Below are 22,402 nucleotides of genomic sequence, written 5' to 3'. Positions count from 1 at the left end.
ACCCACCACCCACACAGCATTCACACCATGTCATGCTCCCCACCTGCCAGAAGATGGCGCCCCAGAGGCAAGCATCCAGCGCTTCCATCAAAACTTGTCAAAAGCAATTTTTCATGAACCCAAGTCTTTTTACTACTCTAAGGACGATTTTATTTATGCCCAAAGCATTCTTTGCTGCTGCTTCCATAAACAGAGGTTTACACATATTTATGTCACATGTATTTTTTCACAGAAATCCATGGGCTGTTCAATATACTCAAATACAACACTGGGGAGATGTTTTCCTGAAAGGAATTGGCAATGCTTGCTCAGACCACCCCCTCCTCCTCCGCACTGTTTCCCTGTTGTCTTTGCTCTGGTTTACTCACCTCCTTATCTCATTCCAGAATCAATGCCACAAAGGCAAGCCAGGCGGTAGTCAGCCATGTGGGGCATTTGTCCTAAATCCATCCACACCTTTGGCCCAGAAAGTATGGGGCACAGGGCAGCCCAGGGCAAGTGCCACGAGTTTTTCTGCCCTCCCACTAACACTGATTTTCTGGAAGTGGGTGTGTTGCCACAGCAACTGTCAAATCACATCAATTATGCCGCCTCTAACCTCCCAACATCTTCTTTAAACATACCACGCTCAAGACACGTGGCTCGGCTGCCCTGGAAGTGCAGAGCACCAGGTCCCTCACCATACAGCAAAGTTTCCCTTTTCTGGGTAGGAAGGAGCTAGCCCCTTTGTGGATCAACCACCATATGCATTCGTTTTATGCTTTTATTTCCCCTATTTTCATTCCAGGTCAGTGTTATCACATGACACTATGATCTGAATTGTTTGCTGTGAGCTTTTTTACTGTGCATATTTAATAGACACTAATTCTTAATATCAGTCAAGAAAAACTCAATGAGTCACTTAAATATATCCTTCCTGGGATCCCCGGGTGGCTCAGCAGTTTAGCGCCTACCTTCGGCCCAGGGCGTGATCCTGGAGACCCAGGATCGGGTCCCGCATCGGGCTCCCTGCATGGAGCCTGCTTCTCCCTCTGCCTGTGTCTCTGCCTCTCTCTCTCTCTCTCTCTCTGTGTGTGTGTGTCTCTCGTGAATAAATAAAATTAAAAAAATATATATATATATATCCTTCCTATTGACATAATTTTGCCCATTCTTCAAGACACAATCAAGGATCATCTCTGATATTCCCTCTACACCCCATTCGGAGCTGACCACTCTTGCCTCAAGAGCTTCTCAAGTTCAAGGGACGGTGTATCTTTCTTACGTCTGAAACCCCAATACCTAGTTCAGCGCCTGGTAAACAGTTGGCCCTCAGTAAATATCTGGTAAGAAAATGGGTAATTGCACTCCAAAACAAATGTTCATTTGCTTGTGGTTCTCCATTAATCTTTATTATGTTATTAAGTAACAGGGATAATGATATGACGACTGGGTATCAGACTTGCAATTAAGATCTAAATAACACATCACAAATCCTTTCTAAGAGGGAGAATACAGAAAGTTCATTCCCAAGACTTTTATACCATCTTCTTTTTCATTCTTGTTTTTTTTTCTGATCCAAGAAATGCATTGAAAGGGAGGCTTCTCCATATGGGGAGAAGCAACGAAGCCCCAAAGAAGGAAGCCACCACATTCCTGGAGTCCTCACCAGGCAGCCTGACATCTGGTCTGCACTCGGGGAAAAGAGGCCACATCCTCACATGGAGATCTATTTTTGCATTCCGAACTGCTGATGCTTCACTCATACAACTCGCCTCACACACAGGAAGGGGAAGGGAACCAATATTTACCAAGTGCTGGCTGCATGCTCTATGCTGCTTCATATACGCAGCTCTCAAGGAGATATCAGCCCCATGGTCTGAGTCTGTCAGGAGCGCTCACCAAGCATGTTTCTGAGAAGCACACGGAGGTGAACACAGAGTAAGCAACTGCTTCCATTCATCTAGCTGATGGCAAATGCAGAGCTGATGCCCAGCATCACCACGTACCCATGCATGCTTCCCCACAGGACTATGTGTCTCCCTGTTGTGCTGGGCCGGGTCAGCAGAGGGTGGGCACCAGAAGGATGAATGAATCCTGTCTTGACTTATACAAACCATGCTGTGGGCTGAGCTCAGAGGCATTAAACATTCCTAACACCCCACTAGAGCATCCCTAGATCTCCTGGATCAGTATGTTTATTATTTCATGGTGTTTCACATTTAAAACTATTTTGGAAGGCACTGTGGACTTGAGAATCCTACCAAAGTGCAGAATTCATTTTTCAGTCAAATCCTTCCTGATTTTATTGGTAAAGCCTGTATTTTGAAAATCAGCCTCTCCATGTCCTTTAAAATCAGACTCCCCGGGAACTGGCCAAGAACTGAGTTGGCCACAGACACACACTCAGGTCAGGTTGTAGTGGCTCCTTCTGCCTTCATTCCTCCCACAGCTAGTTTCCCGGTCCAAACGTCACTGTTGTACCACCGACACAGGTGGTCAGAGGTCCCGGGAGTTCTTCTACCTTCCGCAGGCCACATGCCTTCTACCAAGAAGCAGTGGCGGGTTCTGGTGTCTGACCACGTGGCCTCGTACTCCAGCCCTGCAGTCCACTAAGCGTGCTCCCTTCAGCATTTATTCGGTTCCCTGGGCCTGTTTCCTCACCTACTAAAGGATGCTGGTAGTGCCTCCCTAGTACTAATGACAGCAGTACCCAGAGGTTGTTTTGAGCTTTAATGAGATAATACATGGAAACCACTTAGCTTGGTGCCCAGACCGTAGTAAGCACAAAAGAAGGGTTAGCTCTTCCTGTGTCATTGCTTTTCCACCCATCCTGTCTTATGGAAGCTCTATGTTCAGAGAAAAACTGGTACCCACTGCTGACTGATCCTCAGGATGTCATCAGTCAGGAGACAGCGTGCAGTGACAAGCTGCTGCACACCTGACAGGCATGTCGCCAGTGGCTCCCAGAACCCCGCGTCCTTAGGGTGCTCCGGCTGCACCAAGCCCTCCTCTCTGTGTTGGTTTTGTGTATTTGTCTGTTCGTCTTCAGCATGAAGGGAGGAAGGTATGTGCCTCCAGGGTTTAGAGATGCTCCAAAGGAATGTATGCACCCCCAGGAGCACTGCACGCCCCCCACCCTCTAAAAAAAGTGAAACCTTTCTATGGAACTAGCCTGGTCTTTTTTCTCCCCTAGACTAAAAACAGGCTAATTTATTAATACCATGGAAACAACATGCAAGGAAGGGGTTAAGACCTGAGGAAACAGACTTTTAATTATTTCAGTGCTGCTTTATGAGTTACCACATTTCTCTTTTTAAAAAGTTCCCCAAGGCCACAACTCAATCTGTAATGTTTAACTTCATTGACAACTGTGTACATACATTTGTATATGAATATATAAGGTCAGTATGTCAAATGGTTAATTCTGGGAGACAGGAGGAAGGGTGTCTGCTATGCACTTTTTTTTTTTTTTTTGTATTTTAAAACTTTTTTCAAAACAATGTTTCTGGCACCTCAGTTGCTTGAATAATTCTCTGCACACTATTCTAGCCAGAGACCTTTGCCACCTCACGCTGGTGGGAGGGCTGGGCTTTTCCCCAGCATACTACTAAACTGAAGCAGAGTAAATGGAGTAGCAGAGGCACTTGTGGGAAGGGCCCAGCATCTCTGGGCGTTGCCAGAAGGTTCCTGCTATATTCCCTGCTGTGGGCGCACAGCACGTAGGGCACTTAGAATGGATTCAACAGGGAATGCTGAAGACATGACAAATGCAGGGACCAACCCATTCCAACTCCTGGCCCAAGAAGCCCCTCTCCCCTTCAGCAGGGCCATGTCTGTTTTAGCACCCTACCCGCTGGCTGGTGTGGACAGAAGTGCCATTCCGTAAACCAATCAAATCCTACACTCAAAGTAGTTACCCCCCGAACGTACCACACACCAAGGAGTACCTCCCAGGTCTATGAACCAAAGAAATATAAGCTAGTGTTTTTAAAAAATAAACATCTGGGCAGTTCGGGTGGCTCAGTGGTTTAGCGCCGCCTTCAGCCCAGGGCCTGATCCTGGAGACCTGGGATCGAGTCCCACGTCGGGCTCAAAAATACTCTTCATCCTTGACTATTAAATAGTTAATTGGAAAATAGCAAAACGTTCACACAGAAGAGCAGCTCACGGGAGCCTTATGAGCAGCTCTGAAGCTCTCACCATGTCAGCGGGGGTGTATGGCTGCACTTTGCCTCCTCCGAGACCACTCAAACTCAGCTCTGTCCCAAAGGAGCTCATCCTGGCATGCTGACCCTTTGCAAAGGCTCACCATGTTGAACATAATCCTGTCAGCACCACTGAAGATATATGAAAGTTCGCACACATTCTCTTTCAAAACCACTTATAATGAAAGTAATGTCTTTGTTATTTCAACAAATGTTTACTGAATGCCAACTATGGTATAAAGCATGTGTTCAAGTGCTGAAGATAAAAGCCTAGTCCCTATCTCTGAGAAACCGAGAGTCAGGTGCAGAGTCAATAAGCACCAACCGTGTATATGCAGAAGTGCTTTGGGAGATAAGAGGATGGGGTTCAACATGCCTTCATCGACTTCACTTTGTGCAAAATGAAAAAAAAAAATCCTGAAGGATTAAAATACTCACACTGGTATGAGGACAGGCCAAACTCAAGACCAACAACTTAACCCACTGATTTTCAAAGGTACATAGTTCTGAGTGATAACTGCCCTGCCATTAAAATGCATGAAGAAATGCAGTGTGCATTGCCTCAGTTAATTATAAAATGAAATTACATTCCTTGAACACTTCCCCGAGTGAGGGCAGGGGGTAGAAGCCTTGAGGTGGTGTCTAGCTGGGTGGCAAATGGCAAACAGCCAGGGCTTACACATTTACTGTGGCTAACCTACCAAGCAGAGAATCCACTAGAGCAATGGAAGAACTGACACCTGATGCTGGCTACAGATCCTCTCAATCATCTGCTAGAGCTTCTGTTGATCGAAAAAGAAAATGCGACTAAAAAAACACCTGCCTGACTTATAAGGGGAAGGGGAACAAAGCTTCAAATGAACTCCTGAACATCAACCATTTCTCAGTACTTTCAGGAGACCTCTCTGAAACTTCAGGGCCACGGCCATCTCCCCCAGGAACCTTCTCTAACCTCACCTGGACTGATGTGATTGCAATAGTATTACTCGGTGAAGTAGCACTTGGTTCACCCCCCACGGAGCTGATGCATCTACCAGCCACGTGAGAGCTTGGCATTATTTTTACAGCTAATTACCAGCAGATTTTTGAGACAGGCGGAATGCATTTCTGTCACTCCACTTCTGCAGAGTAAGCAAAGGCTTTACCAGGTGACCAGCAGGAGGCTGTAGCCTGGTCCCTGAGGTTCTGGGCAGCTTTTACAAATGAGGGGGCTTCCCACTGAAGCAGCGGCCGGGCATATGCACCTTGCTGGAAAAACTCTCTTTAAATCTTGATTCATTGTTGCAGGGCTGGATGGTACAGCAACAGTCCAAAGCAGAAAACACTAGAATCAGAACAAGGCTCAGCGCTTGGGAAATCCCTACAGAATTTATGGGTTGGCACAACTGGGAAGGAAGAGTTTATTTTGTCACTTGTTACAAGAGAGTCTTCTATTTCACTGACAGAAGAGAAGTTAGTAATTATTCCCATAAATCTTTGCTTTTGAGTCATTTTGGTCTTTCCTAAGGAGGGCTTAAAATTCCAGAACCAATTTTATTTTCAAACCTAAGGCAGGCACCCATAATAACTTGAGTATGAGGGGATATCAAAAGAAATATATTATATCGTCTCTTTCCTCTGATACCTCTTTTTGAAATTAGATATATGTTTCCCTGGAGGAAAAATGATCAGCTTGGTCCGTAAGAAAAGTAAGATGGAGAGATGGGACCAGAGGTGGAGAAGTAGGGGGTGGGGGTGGGTATTACAAAACAGTAAAGTACAAGGGGCGCGCAGAATAAATAAAAATAGACCAGTGAGGGAAAACTGAATGGAAGGGGTCCATTTGTTTATTTTAACAGCGTTTGCCATTCCAGGAGGCTTGCTGAAGTTCCTCCTTCAGTGGTTGGCCCTGGACCAACATCTGAAAGTCTTAGATCTTCAGAAAGAAAGATTTGGACAACGAAGTTGTTTTATCTGGGAGGGTAACTAGTTTGCTCAAGAGTTCCTGGACTTTGGTTTTGATGTTATTACCTTGGCCTAAGCTTCACTGTCCCAGGCGGTCCTGGCCGTGTTTACTGATTTAGCAAGGGAAACAGGAGGTCCTGGGAGGGATGGGGCTGTCTCCCAGGCGCAGCTTCCACGTTTGGCTGGATCCCTTATTACCTGGGCACACTGAAGATGGCAAAGATGGGGAAAAGTCAAATATTTTTTTAAAGGTCCTATCTCTCTACACTCATAAGAGGGAAACAACACTTCTCTAACTTACTCCCCAAATAGACACTGCCGTGGATGTTCTGCCAAAGAGTGATGCGAAAGTGTGTTCCAAAGTGAAATGTAAGCTTGGCCCAGTGCCCAGCTCTCGACTGTATTTTGCAGAGAGAGCTGCAGGCTGGTGTACCGAAGGAACACATTTCTCTCCACGTGACTGCAAGAGCCAGGCAGCCCAAGCAGATTTCTTTGTGTTAATAAAATGTGATCTCTAGACGGTACACACCAGCAGCCCTGGGAAGACGTGAGCCAGGGAGAAGGACCCAGGGAAACCCATGGTCCTGGCTGAAAAGGGACCGCAGGTGCCGGCAAACTCAGTTGTATCAAGGCAAGGCATTCCAGGCCTGGCAAATACAAAATGAGAACAGAGTCAGGGAGGAAAAGACATATTAGGTGCTCAGGTGAACGCTGCTTAAGAAATAAAAATAATCCACGGGATCCCATCAAACGTGATCCTATGCCAATGTTTATCCTTTCTTGGTAGTCCTTCATGAACACCTTCTCAAGATTAGGAGTATTCCTGGGATTCTGGGCACCTCCCCACAAAACTGAGATTACCCCAAATATGGCAGTTTGACTCTTATGTTAAACTGTAGATATTCTGATCTGGTGTAAGGGGTGGCAAACACACCAAATTTCTATTTCCTCACCCCACAGGGGCCCAGCAAACACAATCAACTTTCTATGAACACAAGCAACCATGGGGCTGGGAATCATGAGCAACCAAGACAAGCCTGGCAATCTACATCTTTGGGGAGGAGGTTCACAGGCTGAGGCGGGAAAGTGGGGATTAGCCACCCCTGCTCATTGGGCCTCCTTTTCACACAGCAGATCACTTAACCTCCAGAAGTTTCCAATTTACTATGTCCTCTGGCCAACTTGATCTTTCCAACGTGGAGAGCGTGTGGAGGCTGAAGGTCCCAGGGACAGAGTATCAGGGCCCTAGGGAGCTTCTGAACCTCTCAGGGACAATGTTAGAGACTGCAGGACTTGACACACCAATGGGTTCCTCTGGTTAAAGGGAGTGGAAAGTCCTAGAAATCACTGCTCCTCTGCTCTCCTCCCTCTGCAGGAGGAGCCCAGCCCCCAGGCTCCTTGACCAGGGGCAGGCAATCAGCTATAACTAGCTAATTATGGAGCAGCTGAGTTGATGCGCACCTTGCAGGCCCAGGTGAGCCTTCACCTTGGTTAATCTGCAAACCAGTTAATCGGCCTCAGGATAATTGAAAGTTAATCGTATGCAGAACTCAAGTGCAGTCATTGGAAACAGCAGAAAACCACAGGAGCAGAGTAAGTGAGGTCCACTCTCTGCGAACTCTCTCAGTCCACTCTCTAGATTCTCCACTGACAATGTTTAACCTCAAAGCCACCACCCCGCTGCCTCACACACCCCTGGACCCACCTCTTGTCACCCAGAAACCTTGACCCCAGGGAGCACATAGTAATTTCTCAATAAAATGTGATCATTATTATTCCACTGGCGCAGCACGTGGGTCTAAAGCTAGGAGACATTTGGGTGCCTATGGGAAGCACACTGGGGGAGCTGTGAAAGCATTACAGGTTCAAACATCACCAGGAAAGCAGATCAACAGCACAAAAACATGAAGCTCATTCTAAAACTGAAGAGATATAAACTTCTGAATATCGGTTCCATCAGCATGGATGACAGAAGGTCATCCCAAGCCTAAGCAAACTAGTAAATTCTCCGATGCCTTCTTAAAGAAGGTGGTGGCACTTCTGCTATAAACGTTAAGAATCACCGTGTGGGGGACTGGGGGCCCAGCCCCCTGGTCACTTCAGGGAAATCTGCAGCCAGGACTGCTGGCCACAGCCTGCCAGGTTTGGTGGTTTGTGGCCGCCTCTGCTGCTGCAGTGAGCCCCCACCCAAGCCTGACCTCCACTGCAGTATCCCCTGGAACCTGATGGGGATGCTGGTTTTGTAACTTCTGTCCCTCTTGTAACTCCTGCCCTGTGATCATGGTGCAGAATCAACAGACTTCACTTCCATTCTATCAAACTAACCGGAATAAGCCTCTCGCAGAGAGTGAAACAGTATGTGCCAGGAGCTTGGAATAACACTTTTCCGGGACACCAGAAACCGCACTGGCCCGAGTCCTTGATCTTCTGCCCAGAGGAGGGATGAGTACTCCAGGATCTTCCCAACCTGCTCTGTAAGGGCAGCAAATACCTGGCACAAATACTGTCCCACCTATGCCCATGGCAGACATCCCTAATTCATCACAGAACTCTTTCCCCTAAGTCCAGACCAAGCTTGAGTCTTTCAAGATGACATTCCAGGCACCTAGCAATCCACTGCAGCCAGCTGGGAGGTGAAACCTACTGCCATGGTGGGGAAGGGGGAGCCCCTACGAACCTGAATCCAGACATGCAGGGGAGCAAGCCAAAAGCAGAGCTGGCCACCGCCCTTCAAAAGAGCTAGCTGTGGGCCTTGGGGTTTTCCTTTTATTTTTCCCTTTCTCTTTTTTAAAAATTATTTTGTCTGGCTAATAAACCACTGCTAAAAAAATCCAACTCCTAGAGCAATAATTCCAGCCAGAGAACCTGCTTTCAGGGTTACTCGGGAATGCTGAATACCAGAGAGAAGCCAGGGGTTCCCATTCAGAATGAAGACCATTTTTAAAGAAGAAACTAGCTTTAATACTGTTGCATTTTTTTTTCCAGATGTGTCAGATGGTTTTTTGCCTTTCAGCTTTAGTTTTAAACGCCATCATTCTCTATGAGTGGCAAAATGTCAGATTCTTAATCCATCTGCTTGCTTGGGAGCAGTACCATCACCCCGAGGCTCTGCATTTTTTGCACCAAAATTTGAATGTTAGTCTTCCAGCTCATAGTAGTCTTAGAACAGAGTCACAGAGATAAAAATAGCACCCATGTTTTACAGATAAGAAAACAGAGGCCTTGAGACATTCTGTGACCAGGAATACACAACCCAATCCTGGCCAACTTGCTCTAGAACCTCGATTTGGTGGATTTCAGATTCAGAGCTTTTTGTAAATGGCCTACCTTCAAACTGCTGCTACATGTTTTCTCTTTTAAGATTTTATTTGAGAGAGAGCAAGAGGGCATGAGCTTGAGAGGGTGTGCTTGAGCTGGAGGAGGGGCAGAGGGAGAAGCAGGCTCCCTGCATACTGCGCTCGATCCCAGGACCCTGAGATCACGACCTGGGCTGAAGGCAAAAGCTCAACTGACTGAGCCACTGAGGCACCCTCATCCCCCCATTCCCCCTTCCACCTAAAACCTAATGGAAATAACAATGCTAACCTAATGCACACTTTAATTTGAATTTACTTTGGTCAATCTTCTAATTGGCTAACATATTTATGACATACTTATAAATTAGAAGAATGAAGGTTATTCTCATCTTACAGATGAAGGAGTAAAACCCAAAGAGACGTTGACCACTCACTTAAGATATTTAATAGCATAGCTGGGACTATAAAAGAGGTCTTTTAGTGTAACTAAAGAAGCTTCACAAGGCTTTGCAAAGACTCAGCCCAACAACACAGAAATCTGGAAGAGTCCAAACACTGAAGTACAAGTACCTTTTAGAAAGTAATCTTTAAATACCAGATTCTTAGTGCACCTGGGTGGCTCAGTAGGTTAAGGGTCTGCCACCAGCTTAGGTCACGATTTCAGGGTCCTGGGATCGAGCCCCACTTTGGGCTCCCTGCTCAGCCGGGAGTCTGCTTCTCCCTTACGCTCTCAAATAAATGAATAAAACCTTAAAAACAAAAAAACAAAACAAAAAACAGATTCTCACTCTGGAATGAAAACTGAGTGACAACTGAACAGGCACGATCCCAGGTCTGTTCACGGATTAGCCCATTTAATGTAATTTAACCCCATGATCATCCTGTGACTGGCTGCCACAGACCATGCTAGAAAAGGTGGGGGAGGGGCTCAAAATGTAAGTGACTTGCTCAAGGTATCATGGGTTCTCAGGAGACCTCAGACTCCAAATCCAATTTAATCTAGTGCCTAAGGGGTCCAACCGTGACATGCTCGTGCTATTAGGATGTGTTTCTTTGAATATCTTTATCAAAGCTTGTTATTTCTGCCTTAAAAATGATTTCATCCTGATCTCCATGGTTTTTGGCCACTGAGACGTGCCCAAATTTATTTTTAAGCTGCCTGTAATCAGAGTGGAAGGGCTGATGAAGAAAAGAAAAAACGTACTTTGGCGACATAGCCATAATATGCAATCCTCCTGGGAGCAGACTAAGCTCCAGGAACCAACATCATTTCTAATATGAGCTGGTTCCTACAACCTCTTCCATTAAATGCTTAGCATCATCCTGGCTTTAACACATAATGGGTATTGCTATGATTTCCTATGCATTTAGCTGATTTAAACTTAGGAGCATTGTGCCCACTCTTTTATAGAAGCACAGAGATATTTCATTAGATGTAAAAATATGTGCAGGGAGCTTTAGCTGGAATCAAGAGGGGGAAATCTTGCTTAGTTTGATGTACTTTGTTAATCTTAAAACAGGACTGTTGTACCTTGAAAAGCTTTATCCTGCCACACCCATATGTACAGTACACAAAGTACTATGTCAAGACCTATGCCAAGAACTCCACATCTCTAATCTGGTTAAAAAACAAAGTCATATCAGGTTAATCCCAATTCTTAAATTAATCAAATTCTCATCATCTCCTTTGTGTAAAAACTAGTTTCATACTTTTCTTCCAAATAATTTGGTTTTCTCAATTTCCTCACGTTCCCATTCCATTTCAAAAGAAGGGTCCATTTTTCCTATCTGGAGACCTCCCTGCTACTTTTCCATCTTATAGCGAGAGTTAAGAAGAAAGCCTCCAAGGGATTTACATGAGGAGGGGCAAAAGAGCAGAGAGTCGGCTACCACTGGGGACCTACCGCCCTGCTTCTCCTCCAGCCAACAACTCATCACCAACAACTAGGAGGCTGCTAGTTCTCCAACACGTGATCTAAAAGTGTCACCAAAGAGAAGCCCAACTCATAAATCTTATGGCATGAGGGAAAGGCTTGAAAACCCCCAAAGAAATGTACATAAATTCCATTTCTCCCTTTCCCCCCTCAAGGTCTTTTTTTTTTTTTTTTTTTTTTAAATCTACAATAGTCACACACAGAGAGAGAGAGGCAGAGACACAGGCAGAGGGAGAAGCAGGCTCCATGCACCGGGAGCCCGACGTGGGATTGGATCCCGGGTCTCCAGGATCGCGCCCTGGGCCAAAGGCAGGCACCAAACCGCTGCGCCACCCAGGGATCCTCCCCCCTCAAGGTCTTTTAGCCACAGAGTCAGAGGATGGTAGGGGGATGGAGATGAAAGACACAGCCCTGGCTTGTGGAGCATCCATCTCTTAGCAGAGCCACCCAAGAAAGCAGAGGGACCACACCAGAACTCCCAGGTGATGTAGATCTTTCTACAGAAGTCAATACACAGGATTCTTAGCCCCACTGTGCCTCATTACTCATCCTTCCCTACAACGACACGGAAGGTGGGGAGCCATTTCCAGGCCATCGGTGCTGGAGCACAAGATGCTCTCCCTGACTTAAGTGTCCACACGGTGATGTTGGGGGCAGAGGAAGAGAAGAAAGAATAGAATACAGATCCAAGTGACGAAAGCTACCACTCATATGCTGAGCACTGCTCAAGGGCTTTGCATATATCACCTCATTTACTCCTCCAGGAATTATCTGGTATAGAGCAAAAAAACAAAGGCAGAAGATTTACAGAGCCAAGATTGAAGTTCAGGTCAGAGGTTTAATGACCATGTTATGCTGCCCTTTGATGCAGAGAGGGGAAGAATGAGAGAAAGTTGCTCCAATAGATGATGATTTCATTAGTCGAAATCAAGGAGAAAAAAAAAAAACACCCAACACCATCCTTGGGGATTGGTCTAAGACATCCTCTCCGATGGCCCGTAAATGAACCCATACACTTCTGGTTTCATACGCTTTTGGTTTCAGTTTATATACACACAGGTAAGGTCTTTAAAGACTAGTTTGTACTCAAATAAGTTAAATGTGCCTAGGACTAGATTTGCATAATTAATCTGCTTGGTGATATCTTCTTCATAAAGACAATAAAGATGTAAACTTCAGTTTAATCAATTAAAGGTCAAATGATCACAAAATCTGAATCAATGGGATGTGACTATCAGGAAAGCTTAAAGGTAGAAAGAGAAACAGAATATAAATAAATTTAAATTGCTTCTTCACATCTAGTTTTTGTAGTAGTGAAATTTCATTCATCTTCAAACTTGTAAGGAATCCAGTAACTAAATGCCACTAAATGGCCCATTTTGTTTGAGTAAATTTCACTTGCAATGCTAAAAAATACTTATTTTTTGACACATATAAATATCATTTTAAAAATCCTTCAGGTGGTCATTGGCTATTTGAAATAAACACAGGCTAGATTCTATCAGAAAAAAAAGACACTTATGTCTCCTGGGAAAATGTATTAATATAAAGAAATCAACTTTAATGAAATAAATTCTATGAAATTCGTATACAATCAGTTTTATAAATGTATCCTCAGAAAGTCTATCAAGGCTTTATTTCTCTCTTTACCTGTTCTATATCATCACTCTTTCCTCTCTACATCTTACAGTGGCCTTTGGTCTCTTAAAAGCAATATTATTTTGACTGGATCCAAGATCCCCATCCTATTTTTAAACTTTTCTCTAGTAAAAGCCTCCATAATCACCTTAGTGATACTAACAAACGAAGCCCACAGCATAATGAATCCATTCTAAGGTGAATTAAGTCTTCGGTTTAATCCTCAGGGCAGATGGAATTTAACTGTTTGCCACTCTCCTTAGAAGTATTCTTCATATCTTGGGGTATTGAGATCTCTGAGCTGGGTAATCTGATTACTGCATTTCTAGATGATCTTGTTCATCTGGTTTACAGCATGGATTCCCATTGGTCAGGGCCAGGTGGCATCCTTCCCCAAACAAACCTTACTTTTCCCATTCAATTCAATTCAATTCAAGAGGCATTTATTGTGCATGAATGGACAGCCTCGCTTCTTAACTCTTTCCATTAAGTGCAGAGGCAGTGACAGAGCAGCAACGAGACTTTCCTTCTCTGCTCTGCTGTCCAGGCCTAGATTCCGTAGCAAAGACATCAAATCAGACTGTTAAGCTCAGAGCTAATTAGAAAAGAAAGCATTGCTCTTCCCCACTCAAGGAGTTTTCTGCCAAAGCACTTATTTTTGCTGATCCATTTATGCAATCCCACTTTCTAAGAGAACATTTTGTCACAGATGATTTAGTGTTGTAGCTCCCTGGAGCATCTTTCTGCAGCATGCACTCATTGTTTTTAGGAATCTACGTCTCCCAGGCAAGATTTGAGAGGGAAAGGGGTTTAATTAGCCACAAGCCATCTCTCATTATAAGACCCCAAATTCCAAAGCATTCTTCCAAAAATCAGTAATGAAAAAAAAAAAAAAATCCCAGATTAAACTTCTAAAAACAAAAGTTTTAGGAACCTTGTGTGACAGCGGAATTGGTGATTTTTCAGGACAGAAAGTGAGACTGGATTCCCGTTATGAGCTCGATGGGTAGGGAGCTGAGAGCAACGATATTTGTTAAAGTCAGGAGAGAAAGAAAACAAACATTTTAGGAATTTCCACCTTCAGTCACGGAGTGTGTATCTACCAGAAGCCAATTTCACAGAAACAAGCACTGTATGGTTTTCCCCCAACAGACACTCAATTCTGCCAACACTCCTGTAATTGTCTACTGTACATAGCTGGAGGTGAAATTGCACACATTGACTGTTATTTTTTATTTAAGTTAACTGGTTTGGGTTAGGGCAACTCCTCCAGCTTTCTGTAATCTTGGCTTGATATCAGAGTATACTTCAGGGGTGTTTGGGCAAGTCACTTCACGCATGTGCCATTTGGCGTCCCCATCTCATCCCCTAGACCCTGTCCCCACAACACAAAGCCCCTTTGCTGTAGCACCATTCCCAATGCAACACACACACACAAACACACACACACACACACCATATCCACCATACCTAAGCATGATGCACAATTAATTCCGGTTTCAGGGAAGAAGGAAGCCACAAATACAAGGTCAGGACTCAAGAATGCAAGACTATAAAGATTCCTTTGTCTCTCAGGAGTAAAATTAATAAGCTGGCCAGAAACTTGGCTAAGTATTTTTAGCTGGATATTACTGCTGCAGGTAATCCTTATAATCAAGTACTATTTGTATCACTGAGACATTAACGTGTTCTTTTCTCACATACGTATATATACACAGAACTACAACCAAAAAAAACCACACTCAGAAGTCAGTTCAATACACTTGTTTGCAAACCTAGTCAGCCTATAAAAGAGGCATTTAAAAAATGATGAATGTTAATGGGTTGGGTTTATTAAAATCTATTTTTCTCCTCCTATGAGACCAGGCCTGCTTTTGGACTTCTAAATTCTGAACCATTCAAATCCCTCAAACGATTTCCTTGCCAAAGAGTGTTTCCCCCAATCACTGAAATCATAAAGCCCAAAATGATGGGCTTCATAAGTGAAACCTAAACCCTGTGTTTTTGAATTACTTTCTCTAGATCGTTAGAACATTGTGTTTGCAAAAGCTGTTTGATGTTCAAGGGAGAGTATTTATTTTCAAAATAATAATAATAATAATAAGGAAGTCCCGCTCTGCCACAGGAAACTATTGTGAAGTATCTAAAAACGTTTCAAATCCGACCTTGAACCCAAGTGGAAATGTCCACATGCCACTTCCCTCCTCGAAAACCTTCAGTGGCTCCCCACTGCCTACTGGATAAAGTTCAAGCGCCACAGCCTGGCATTCATGAAGCTGCCAGCCTGCCTGGCACCTGCCTCTCTAGACTCATCTCCCCGACTCCTTCATACGGATCTCCTGCCCCAGCCAAACTGGATCTACACCTTGTTCCTTAAACACCCCGAGGGCATTCCTGTCTCTAGAACCCTGCCACACCACCACCCACTCAGCATTCTGGCTCTCCACCTCTCCTTCCCAGAGCCAACACAGGGTCTAGCCTCAGGAACTCTTACCCGGGGCAGTAGCTGCTTCCTGTGAGGTCTGGGGCTTTCTTATTGTTTGCACTCCTCCTTTATTTATTTTTAAACATTTTACTCACTTTCTTGATTACTCTTCACCTCCTCTTTCCAGGAGATTTATCAGAGGCCTCTGTCCCCATCGTATGGCACCAAGGACATCCACTCTGTCTTGTCACTCATCCTTTTATCTAAAAATCCTACCTTCCCTACTAAATTGCCATCTCTCTGAGATCAGAAGCTTAACTGTACCCTGGTCTGTCTTCCCCAGGTTACACCACAAAGAGAAAGCTGACGCTATTTCTGGGGACAGTCCAGTGGCTCCTAAAACTTCCTCTGCTGTTCCTTAACCTTCCCATCATTTACAAGTGAAGAGTAACGGGACTGACTTGTGATCAAGGCTTGCCCCTTATGTGCCAGGGGCGATGCTGGACCCTTTGTGCACATTAGCTCTAGAAAGCTCACACAAACCCAACCAAGATGTTACCTTGTAGACGAGAAAAGGAAGGTGCAGAAAGAGTAAGGATCTATCCATTACAGAGCCATTTGGGGGGAAAGAGGAATTATTATTCTGGAATATTTCTGTAAAATACTGCTTATAAGCAGGAGGATGAACTAGAGCGCTCTCCTCCTCCGGCACCATAGTATGCCTTTTGGCTTGACTCCCGAGGTCCTTATATTGCTTTTAAGTATAATCACTAATGCCTATGATTAAAGATTCAATAATAACATTGACTGATTGATTTACTAGCAAATATGTCAGGGAGAAATCTTCTAATCAGGAGCTTATTTGAACTACATTTTGTCTGTTTTGGTTTTTAACCTCACGAGCAAGGAGGAATGATTACAGGTTACCCTTAGCTACCCCAGGTTATCTGAAACTCAGAGGCTGAGAGGAGCAAGTGAGACAATGTAGAGGAGCAGAGGAGAAACTGAAATTCCTTGACCAGAGGCCTTAATGGGCTAGGGAAGGGAAGTACGCAGACTCACCAGGAGACCAATGCTAGGTCCTCCTAGGAGAAAGGACATCAGATGGTAATGAGGCTGCCACTCACAGCAGTTACGAACCGTTACTGAGCGCTTACTGTGTGCCAGGCACTGTGCCAAGTACTCTACATGCACTGGCTCACGGGATCTTCACCAACCCCATGAGGCAGATCCAGTGATTATTCCAAAGTTCCAGATGGGAAATCAGAAGCAGATCATTTAAACAACCTGCTGGAGATCATGAGCAAACACGGCAGTCATGATTCACACCCAGGTTGGCTGGTTTGTTGGACCGTAAGCTCTAAGACACTGCTCTGTTGCCCATACAAAGCTGTCTCAGACAGGGCCATTCCGATGGGTATTGTGGCAAGTATTTAGGTCTTCAGGAAATTTAAGTTTATTCCAAAACAATGGTTTAGTGGCTTCAGATCAAAACATTTGCTGGAGGAATACCAGATATATGCTAAGTGAAAGATATTCTCAACCATTTCCATTACAGAATCAAATGCAGACCCTGTCCCTCGCGGTCTCTCTCTCACATATTCTCTCCCAATGTTTTTTCAGTCCTAAATTTCCCCTGCTACTTCCCTCTTCCTTCCATTTTCACTGCTGAGACATAAAAAATGACTCCCAGGTAAGAGTGATCAGTGTGGTTGCAGGAGAGGATCAAGAGAAGCCTAATAAATCACTGCTATCTTTTCATTCTCTCACTTTCTACATTAGGATGTTATCAAAGCCTTTCACTTCCCACCTTGCCCACCTCTTTCTCCCCCACCTAGCTCTGTCTTCATATTGCTATTTTTCTAGTCTGGTAGGCACAGCGCTCAACTGGAAACACTCTGCCAAGACCCTTGGCAGGAGCTGGCCTACAGGAATCCTGCCCGCCACAGCGGTGCACAGAAGACAGGGCCTCTGGGCAGACGGGCAGGAGAGAAGGCCGAGTTTGGGGTCTGGCTACAATGTTGGACAGAGCAGGTTTCCCTGGCATATGAACCACCCTACAGGGCTCAGCTTTCTCATGCCAGGGTCAGGATTACAATTTCTTGCTGGCACTTGCTGTGGCTCGCCTGGGAGGAGAAGCAAGGGTTGGGGTGGGGGACGGAAGCAAGCCAGCACACCACCCAGAGTTGGGCAAGCTCATCAGGGCACAGCCACGTGCCTGAAGCACACGGTCACACAGGCAGATGGCCAGGGTTGCCAGGGCTCGCACGAGAGCTGGGGGGGGGCGGGGGGAACGGTGCTGGGCACTGAGCGAGTGGCTGTTTCCACACTGGCAGAACAGGAGCTGCTAACCCAGAAGCAATGCTGCTGGGTTAACACCAGGAAGTCACTTGTCCTAACCCAGAATGAAGGAGCAAAGTCAAGCAGGCTACACAGAAGAAGGATTGGGCATGCTGGAAAAAAAAAAAAAAAAGCATGTCCTATTTTTGCAGAGAGAAGGGGACTGGATGAAACAAATCCCTAAATGGAGAACGGGGGTTGGGAATACAGTCTAGTTCTTTCCCTGCTCCCATGCCACTGACATCAGAACAACAGCTCCAGGGGCTGAGTATTCGTGTGCCACACACCATGCCAAACTCTGTCAGGTGCTACCTCATTTGACCCTACAAAAACCCCACGGGAGGGGGGACTATTTATCATCTCCACACTATTGAGATGTAAACTGAGGCTTAAAGAGGTATGGAAATTGTCACAAAGTTGCATAGCAGACCAATGTAGGTCCAGGATGTGAACCCAAGCCCCCAGGCCCAGAGCTGATGCTCTTAACCACCACCCTGCCCTCCATACCTACCTGAAAATAACCTCTTGCCAGAAGACTAGGAACTACCGTCCAGGAAATGTCACAACAGGTCAAAGTTAAGAGAAAAGGACAAGTCTGTCCTCTACAGGGTGTGGTGGGGAAGGTCAACTCTACCAAGAAGCAGAAAAAAGTCTGCCTGCCTCCAGAAGAAAGCTGACTCTCTCCCCTTCATGATGTCCTTGATCCCAACAAATGCAAAACACTTCCAAGATGCTTGAGGCACAGTGCACAGCAACTATCAATCGTGATGCTCCCAACCTGCAGACCTATCAGTGTGCTGGATGGGAAAATATTGAACTGCACACCCTTAAGGGTAGGGAGAAACCAAAGCTTCATCTCATGATGTTGAGAAAAGCAAGAGAATCCTGTTGCCTGGGCAGGACCGCCCATAAATCCCAGAAACACCAGCATAGAACTCCCCTCTGTCATTACTCAGATCCCATGGCCAGCATGTTCCTTCCACACCAAAATCTGATTATAAAGAAAGGTCAGCAGAAACAGAGCACAAATTCCATCTTGCAAAGGTACAATGGGTTCTCCCCCACCTCCCCACTCTTCTTTTGCCACCCACTTACGCCCTCCTCTTCCCCCACGCCGCCACATGGAAGGGTTTTCACTTCGCTCCGTAACCAGCCTTCATCATGACCCCGACTCTGTGCTCAGAACTAGAAAGACAGCCTTCTTAATTCTCAGCTGAATATGGGTCTAACAGTGGTAGGACACCCCCAAGCTATTCAAAGAAAAACCACCAGAGGAAACGATTTCAAATCTGGCTTTACAAGCATGTGATTTAAAAATAACTCTGCCTTTGTCTGCTACAGATGACTTTCCCTAAAGGGACTGCTGTCCTTAAAGCAATCGCTCAATTCTCTGGGCAAACAGATTCTTATTTTTTCCAGTACCCAGTGCATACCTCCAGAAGAACACTCCCGGGTACTATCTCTGATAGCATCTGTAAGGCAAACATCAAAGTGGTCAGGATGACTCCTGCCATCTCTGCTGACCTGAGGCCATCCAAAATGTTGCACCTTGGATGACAGAGAAGACGGTGCAGGTGGCTACAGCATCCAGCAAGCACCACTCTTCCTGAATCAAGGTGTCAGCCCAGAAAGCTTAGCCATCACCCAATAGCCAGCCACAGGAGGTTTCGACAGATCCCTGGGTTCTTCAAAGAAAACTGTGTTTTTTCAGATATTTGATTTATTCTTTGATCAGACAGAGGAGTAAGGATGGGTGCACAAACAGGAAAGGGGCTTGGGGGGCAGTCACAGTAAGCCGTAAGAGAATTCATAAGAATGCTCAACTGGCCATTCCAAGACACATTTGGGGCAGACCCAGGAATACATTCGTTGTCAACTTATGGCTTAATTTCCTTTCAACCAGACAGGTAGCACTAATGGCACAATGCTACTTAGCATAATTCAAAAGATGCATGCTGAGCAAATATAGAAAACAAATGTTTAATGAAATTGCTTTGCAATTATCTCCTGATTTGCCCAATGTCATAGTTTTATCAACTAACAGCATAGAACTGTGCTCTTATTAACATTATATTTCTTCTTGGCAACCTAATGTCGCCTGACCTTCTCAAAAGTTTTGCCAGAAAACATTACAGGAGGCAAAAAGCATCCACGCACGCATGGCAAGATCCTGAGTTATGCCTAGATTTTGCTGTCCAAATTGAAAGTCTACATCATTAGTTCTCAACAAGGGTGATTTTGCCCCCAGGGGTCATCTGGCAGTGACTGGAGACATTTTTTACTTGTCACAGGGTAGGGGCAGGGAGGGCATGACTGGCATCTAAGGGCTAGGAGCCAGGGATGCTGCTGAACATCTTACAACACATAGGACAGTGGCCCACAGCAAAGACTTACGTGAGACCTCAACAGTGCCAAGGTTGAGAACTCTTGACCTAGACTGAAATGATACAGTTCCCAGAATGCTCAAGGCCACACATGTGCTCTTCCCTTCTGAGGACTTCTTTTCCTCAAGATTAACTTGGTATTTCTATTCTGGCCACCACTGTGATTACACAGAAGGATCAAGAACTTTCTTCCTTTTTAGTTTTGTTTGGGACATACCCTTAGATTTTTATTTTGCATTATAATCTTTATAATGACCAACACTACACGAGTTGTTATGACAGAGTGTTATTGTCTTAGTACTTGGTATTTAAAGAAGACCCTTAAACTTTTTTTTCCCCTTCTTGTTAAGAGTATTATTGAGTTTTCAATTCAAAGAAGAAGATTATTTTGAAGTATGTTTCCATTACCAAAAAAAAAAAAAAAAGACATTTAAATAAAGAGCTTATTTCTAGATTCTGGTGCCCCCCTTTGATCCTAGTGCCTTTCTGCTGTGACCAAACAAAACTTCCTGCTGAAAACCAGGAGTCTTTTATCATGGATTGGGGGACCCCAAGTTTTTGAGAGTTATTAATACTGATTCTAGCAAGTTCTGACAAATGGCTTCTAAGGAAGCCTTCAAATCTCAAACCCTGATTCTGAACTCTCAGTAGGAACCAAGATGTGAGCATACAATATTCACATGCCTTTTGGGGAAAAATACAGTATTTCAAACATGGCACTCACATTTGCCAGGGGATAGAGAAATACCTGTCAATTGAGTATAAGAGTTAAGGATGGAACACACAAATCCAATAAATATTGGCCAAAATCTCTTGATATTTCTCTCCAGAAGTGGGAAGGGTTATATATTCTTCCTAAGTATTTTAGGAACATATTTCAGAAGACAATTAAAATCAATGATAAAAGTTGACACAGATACAACAATGACAACTGTTCTCATTAAAAGAATATCTACTGCTAGTCATTTGACCCTTTATACGTATTACGTATAATTTTCACAATAACCCAATCCCATAAAAATTATACCCTTCTTTACAAAGGTAAACTGAGGCTCTGAGAGGTTACATCACTTTCTAAAGCACAAAGTGGTTAAGTCTCTTTGCAGTGACTGAGATACCAGGTACCTTCTCACTGGGGCTCCAGCCCCTTCTCCTTGGTTTATTTTTTTTTATTTTTTGTAATAATAAATTTATTTTTTATTGGTGTTCAATTTGCCAACATACAGAGTAACACCCAGTGCTCATCCCGTCAAGTGCCCCCCTCAGTGCCCGCCACCTAGTCACCCCCACTCCCCGCCCTCCTCCCCTTCCACCACCCCTAGTTTGTTTCCCAGAGTTTGTCTCCTTGGTTTAAATGGTTATTTCACTGATTATCTGTACCTAGGAAGACACAAAACCATGGCCTGTCCAAGGAATAAGAGCTTGGGGTCACATCAAGGAATTTGTTGCCCAGCTTCTGTGGCGGCCTCCTGGGATGGTCAGAGGTTAAGACTTAATTCCATTCCAGCCAGTGGCCTTGAGTTATCATTCAAAGTAGGTTTCAAAGATGGGGGGGGGGGGGGAGTCCAGCACAGAAAGACTTTAACTCCAGGACTAATATTTCAAGGCAGGGGTGTTCTCTTCCTCCTTTGAATCATTTCCTTCCATTTTAATCTCACTCTGCATGTCATAGAAATTCTATGTGAGGCAAGGACACGGAGTTCAGTAATCATCTCGAGTACAAGTCCCCCATTGTCCTGCTTTCTGCCTTCCCCTGCAGCAAAGGCCCTTAGCTCGGTGACCTTCCTGACAATTTATCCGGCTGAATCTTTGTTCCTGGTCACCTGTACACGTGAAATGCTTTCTTCCCGTTCATTTTGCACTTTGCAGTGTTAACGGCATGAAGCCAGAGCTGAGCCACCTCAACCAGTGTTTATAGCTGAGCACTGAGCAGTGGGTTTGGAAGTACTGGACATTTCAGGTGATGTTTCTAATGTAATATTTCACCACCACTTACAGTCAACCTTGTGGGCTTTGACATACATGGAAATGAAAAAGAAAAAAGTAAGAACAATTTGGTTTATAGGAATAATGGGGTTCTGGCCCCAAAGAAGGCTAAACCACGCTAAACCATAAGAGGTGCTTTTAGATTCAATTCCTCAATCAATGCAATCGCAAGAGGAAAAGGATGAAAAAGGGATCAGCCCCACACTCCCTTCAGGTGAGAGAAAAATGAATGTAGGTGAGCCACAGCCTTGGAGAGGGTCTACTCGCA

At 44.8% G+C, this 22,402-nt stretch overlaps 1 protein-coding gene across 6 annotated transcripts in view; it reads right to left on the bottom strand.

The window, feature by feature from the left end:
- The window catches only part of HLF (HLF transcription factor, PAR bZIP family member), a 54,623-nt gene that overhangs the window by 27,210 nt on the left and 5,011 nt on the right, over positions 1 to 22,402 (bottom strand). Inside the window, exon 3 of one of the 6 annotated variants that reach the window (XM_025439802.3) lies at positions 5,991 to 6,778. The exons of the other annotated variants lie outside the window; for them this stretch is intronic. Within the exon in view, the coding sequence (XP_025295587.3) occupies positions 6,429 to 6,778 (350 nt within the window). The 3' untranslated portion in view covers positions 5,991 to 6,428. Of the gene's footprint in view, positions 1 to 5,990; positions 6,779 to 22,402 lie in introns of those variants that run through there. 6 annotated transcript variants of the gene reach the window in all.

Source organism: Canis lupus, chromosome 9 (assembly GCF_003254725.2).
Source record: "Canis lupus dingo isolate Sandy chromosome 9, ASM325472v2, whole genome shotgun sequence".
Lineage (NCBI taxonomy): Eukaryota > Metazoa > Chordata > Mammalia > Carnivora > Canidae > Canis > Canis lupus.
This window is presented reverse-complemented; position numbering and strand designations above follow the sequence as displayed.